This window comes from Ranitomeya imitator, chromosome 1 (assembly GCF_032444005.1).
Source record: "Ranitomeya imitator isolate aRanImi1 chromosome 1, aRanImi1.pri, whole genome shotgun sequence".
NCBI lineage: Eukaryota > Metazoa > Chordata > Amphibia > Anura > Dendrobatidae > Ranitomeya > Ranitomeya imitator.
In genome coordinates this window covers 941,815,825-941,822,024 of record NC_091282.1, presented here as the reverse complement: position 1 = coordinate 941,822,024, position 6,200 = coordinate 941,815,825, and the positions used below count along the sequence as shown (strand labels likewise).

The following is a 6,200-nucleotide window of genomic DNA, read 5'->3' as shown; positions in this document are numbered from 1 at the left end:
CCATTATACAGTATGGAGCATCATGTGCGGCCATTATACAGTATGGAGCATCATGTGCAGTCACACAGTATGGAGCATCATGTGCGGCCATTATACAGTATTGAGCATCATGTGTGGCCATTATACAGTATGGAGAATCATGTGTGGCCATTATACAGTATTGAGCATCATCTGTGGCCATAATACAGTATGGAGCATCATGTGTGGCCATTATACAGTATGGAGCATCATGTGTGGCCATTATACAGTATGGAGCATCATGTGCGGTCATTATACAGTATGGAGCATCATGTGCAGTCATTATACAGTATGGAGCATCATGTGCGGCCATTATACAGTATGGAGCATCATGTGAGGCCATTATACAGTATGGATCATCATGTGCGGTCATTATACAGTATGGAGCATCATGTGCGGCCATTATACAGTATGGAGCATCATCTGTGGCCATTATACAGTATGGAGCATCATCTGTGGCCATTATACAGTATTGAGCATCATGTGTGGCCATTATACAGTATGGAGCATCATGTGCGGCCATTATACAGTATGGAGCATCATGTGCGGCCATTATACAGTATGGAGCATCATGTGCGGTCATTATACAGTATGGAGCATCATGTGTGGCCATTATACAGTATGGAGCATCATGTGCGGTCATTATACAGTATGGAGCATCATGTGTGGCCATTATACAGTATGGAGGATCATGTGCGGTCATTATACAGTATGGAGCATCATGTGCGGCCATTATACAGTATGGAGCATCATGTGCGGCCATTATACAGTATGTAGCATCATGTGCGGCCATTATACAGTATGAAGCATCATGTGCGGTCATTATACAGTATGGAGCATCATGTGCGGCCATTATACAGTATGGAGCATCATGTGTGACCATTATACAGTATGAAGCATCATGTGCGGTCATTATACAGTATGAAGCATCATGTGCGGCCATTATACAGTATGGAGCATCATGTGTGACCATTATACAGTATTGAGCATCATCTGTGGCCATTATACAGTATGGAGCACTGTGTGGCCATATTTTTTGCTTATACTCTTTATGAACAGTGTGATCAGCAGTGCTAAATGGGTGTGGTTGGGATGTGGATATGGGTGTGACTAGTGAATGGGTGTGGTCAGAGGCGTGGCCTAAAATTTGCCGCGGCACGCGCCGCAAACTTTGTCCCTCTTTCCCATCTTCAAAAGTTGGGAGGTATGATAGAGTATACTGCAGCCACCTCATAGAATATAATGTAGCCCTCACATTGAGTAGAATGCAACTCCCTCATAGTATAACGCTGCACCCCATAGAATAGAATGTAGCCCCTTCAGAGTATAATGCAGCCCCCCCATAGACTATAATGTAGCCCCCTCAGAGTATAATATAATCCCCTCATAAGGTATAATGCAGGCTAGACGCTTCACAGAGCCATTATCACAAACACTGATAACATGGGGCTCAATCACTAAGCTCAAAATGGCTGTCACTGAGCGGGGGACAGGAAGTCATCTCATAGACAGGAAGACTTCATTCTAGCGAGCAGAGCGCTGTACAGGAAAGATCGCGGCGTGCAGAGGAGGAGCTCCACCTGTCCTTCCATTGCCTCAACCTTCCTATTATGCGTGCAGCCATACATACATGGCAACCTCCATGGTGTTCAAGAAAATGGCCTCCGCTGCAAAACAATTACATGAGAAGAACCTTATATAATTTACTCACCATCAAGATGGCTTGCTTTACTGGTCTTCAAAAAAATGGCCGCCGCTACCGACACAATTAGAAAGTATAGGAAATAACAGCCCTTAGTCACCAACAACATGGCAACCTCCTTGGACTACAGCAAGATGGACGCAGCGACGTGCACAGCGTGAGAGAAGCACAGTACTATGTGATGACGTAACACCCGATCGTCGCCTGATCCTCATTGTCAGCAGCCATAACCACATTTCAACCCGCGCTTCTGACCTAGCTGTTCACATCACTGCCACCAATGGTAAGCGGGCCGGCTTATTGTATGAGCGCGGGAGCAGGCGTGCATCAGACGTGTGTGACCACTGATGACGGACCTGCAGTGTGTGTGAGACCACTGATGACGGACCTGCAGTGTGTGTGTGTGACCACCGATGACGGACCGGCATTGTGTGTGTGAGACCACTGATGACGGACCTGCAGTGTGTGTGTGTGACCACTGATGACGGACCTGCAGTGTGTGTGTGTGACCACTGATGACGGACCTGCAGTGTGTGTGTGTGACCACTGATGACGGACCTGCAGTGTGTGTGTGTGACCACTGATGACGGACCTGCAGTGTGTGTGTGAGACCACTGATGACGGACCGGCATTGTGTGTGTGAGACCACTGATGACGGACCTGCAGTGTGTGTGTGACCACTGATGACGGACCGGCATTGTGTGTGTGAGACCACTGATGACGGACCTGCAGTGTGTGTGTGACCACTGATGTGACCACTGATGACAGACCTGCATTGTGTGTGTGTGTGTGTGTATGACCACTGATGACGGACCTGCAGTGTGTGCGTGTATGACCACTGATGACGGACCTGCAGTGTGTGTGACCACTGATGTGACCACTGATGACAGACCTGCATTGTGTGTGTGTGTATGACTACTGATGACTGACCTGCATTGTGTGTGTGACCACTGATGACGGACCTGCATTGTGTGTGTGACCACTGATGACGGACCTGCATTGTGTGTGTGACCACTGATGTGACCACTGATGACAGACCTGCATTGTGTGTGTGTGTGTGTGTATGACCACTGATGACGGACCTGCAGTGTGTGCGTGTATGACCACTGATGACGGACCTGCAGTGTGTGTGACCACTGATGTGACCACTGATGACAGACCTGCATTGTGTGTGTGTGTATGACTACTGATGACGGACCTGCATTGTGTGTGTGTGTGACCACTGATGATGGACCTGCATTGTGTGTGTGACCACTGATGACGGACCTGCAGTGTGTGTGTGTGACCACTGATGATGGACCTGCATTGTGTGTGTGACCACTGATGACGGACCTGCATTGTGTGTGTGTGACCACTGACGTACCTGCGTTGTGTGTGTGACCATTGATGACGGAGCTGCGTTGTGTGTGTGTGAGACCACTGATAACGGATCTGCAGTGTCTGTGTGACCACTGATGACGGACCTGCATTGTGTGTGTGTGTGTGACCACTGATAACGGACCTGCAGTGTGTGTGTGACCACTGACTGACCTGCATTGGGTGTGTGACCACTGATGTCAGACCTGCATTGTGTGTGTGTGTGACCACTGCTGACTGACCTGCATTGTGTGTGTGACCACTGATGATGGACCTGCGTTGTGTGTGTGTGTGAGACCACTGATGACAGACCTGCATTGTGTGTGTATGACCACTGATGACGGACCTGCATTGTGTGTGTGTGTGTGACCACTGATGACGGACCTGCATTGTGTGTGTGACCACTGATGACGGACCTGCATTGTGTGTGTGTGTGTGTGACCACTGATGACGGACCTGCATTGTGTGTGTGTGTGTGACCACTGATGACGGACCTGCAGTGTGTGTGTGTGTGACCACTGATGACGGACCTGCAGTGTGTGTGTGTGTATGACCACTGATGACGGACCTGCAGTGTGTGTGTGACCACTGATGACGGACCTCCAGTGTGTGTGACCACTGATGTGACCACTGATGACAGACCTGCATTGTGTGTGTGTGTGTATGACTACTGATGACGGACCTGCATTGTGTGTGTGTGTGACCACTGATGACGGACCTGCGTTGTGTGTGTAACCACTGATGACAGACCTGCGTTGTGTGTGTGTGTGAGACCACTGATGACGGACCTGCATTGTGTGTGTGTGTGTGACCACTGATGACGGACCTGCATTGTGTGTGTGACCACTGATGACAGACCTGCATTGTGTGTGTGACCACTGATGACGGACCTGCATTGTGTGTGTGACCACTGATGACGGACCTGCATTGTGTGTGTGTGTGACCACTGATGACGGACCTGCAGTGTGTGTGTGTGTGACCACTGATGATGGACCTGCATTGTGTGTGTGTGAGACCACTGATGAGGGACCTGCAGTGTGTGTGTGTGTGACCACTGATGATGGACCTGCATTGTGTGTGTGTGTGAGACCACTGATGACGGACCTGCATTGTGTGTGACCACTGATGACTGACCTGCATTGTGTGTGTGACCACTGATGTGACCACTGATTACAGACCTGCATTGTGTGTGTGACCACTGATGACTGACCTGCGTTGTGTGTGTGACCACTGATAACGGACCTGCGTTGTGTGTGTGTGAGACCATTGATGACGGAGCTGCGTTGTGTGTGTGTGTGACCACTGATAACGGACCTGCAGTGTGTGTGTGACCACTGATGACGGACCTGCATTGTGTGTGTGTGTGACCACTGATGACGGACCTGCAGTGTGTGTGTGTGTGACCACTGACTGACCTGCATTGTGTGTGTGACCACTGATGACAGACCTGCATTGTGTGTGTGTGTGACCACTGATAACGGACCTGCATTGTGTGTGTGACCACTGATGACGGACCTGCATTGTGTGTGTGACCACTGATGACAGACCTGCATTGTGTGTGTGACCACTGATGTGACCACTGATGACAGACCTGCATTGTCTGTGTGACCACTGATGACGGACCTGCATTGAGTGTGTGTGACCACTGATGACTGACCTGCATTGTGTGTGTGACCACTGATGACGGACCTGCAGTGTGTGTGACCACTGATGACGGACCTGCATTGTGTGTGTGTGACCACTGACGGACCTGCATTGTGTGTGTGTGTGTGTGACCACTGATGACGGACCTGCATTGTGTGTGTGTGTGAGACCACTGATGACGGACCTGCATTGTGTGTGTGTGACCACTGATGACGGACCTGCAGTGTGTGTGTGTGTGACCACTGATGATGGACGTGTGTGTGTGTGTGACCACTGATGTCGGACCTGCATTGTGTGTGTGACCACTGATGACGGACCTGCAGTGTGTGTGTGTGTGACCACTGAGGATGGACCTGCATTGTGTGTGTGTGTGACCACTGATGACGGACCTGCATTGTGTGTGTGTGACCACTGATGACGGACCTGCAGTGTGTGTGTGTGTGACCACTGATGATGGACGTGTGTGTGTGTGTGACCACTGATGTCGGACCTGCATTGTGTGTGTGACCACTGATGACGGACCTGCAGTGTGTGTGTGTGTGACCACTGAGGATGGACCTGCATTGTGTGTGTGTGTGACCACTGATGACGGACCTGCAGTGTGTGTGTGTGTGTGTGTGTGTGTGACCACTGAAGACAGACCTGCATTGTGTGTGACCACTGATGTGACCACTGATGACGGACCTGCAGTGTGTGTGTGTGACCACTGATGACGGACCTGCATTGTGTGTGTGTGTGTGTGTGTGTGTGTGTGTGTATGACCACTGATGACGGACCTGCAGTGTGTGTGTGTGTGTGTGTGACCACTGATGACTGACCTGCATTGTGTGTGACCACTGATGACTGACCTGCATTGTGTGTGTGACCACTGATGTGACCACTGATTACAGACCTGCATTGTGTGTGTGTGACCACTAATGACGGACCTGCATTGTGTGTGTGTGACCACTGATGACGGACCTGCATTGTGTGTGTGACCACTGATGTGACCACTGATAACAGACCTGCATTGTGTGGGACCACTGATGACTGACCTGCATTGTGTGTGTGACCACTGATGACAGACCTGCATTGTGTGTGTGTGCGTGTGTGACCACTGATGACTGACCTGCATTGTGTGTGACCACTGATGACGGACCTGCATTGTGTGTGTGTGTGACCACTGATGACGGACCTGCATTTGTGTGTGTGACCACTGATGACAGACCTGCATTGTGTGACCACTGATGACTAAAAGTGGTCCTGTTTGTGTCGTCACTCTTGTAACTGTAAATGTCAGTAAGGACATCTTTCCTTTTTCGTCTCTCAGATATCTGCGACGGGCACAGCGACGATGATGTCATAAAGGACGTAGACATCCCGCGTCTCTGATTCAGCGACGGGCACAGTATCGACGTAGATGTCATAATGGTTGCCATGGCGACGATGATGTCATAAAGATTGCCTCGACCAATCAGCGATGGGCACAATCTGCCGGGGA

The 6,200-nt window shown here is 50.1% G+C and overlaps 1 protein-coding gene across 1 annotated transcript in view; it reads left to right on the top strand.

Moving 5' to 3' along the window:
• The first annotated feature begins 1,718 nt into the window (after positions 1-1,718).
• Positions 1,719-6,200, top strand: part of LOC138655934 (histone H2A.Z-like) — a 68,202-nt gene continuing 63,720 nt past the window's right edge. The window contains exon 1 of the mRNA XM_069743632.1: positions 1,719-2,003. Within this exon, the coding sequence (XP_069599733.1) occupies positions 2,001-2,003 (3 nt within the window). The 5' untranslated portion in view covers positions 1,719-2,000. The remainder of the gene's footprint in view (positions 2,004-6,200) is intronic.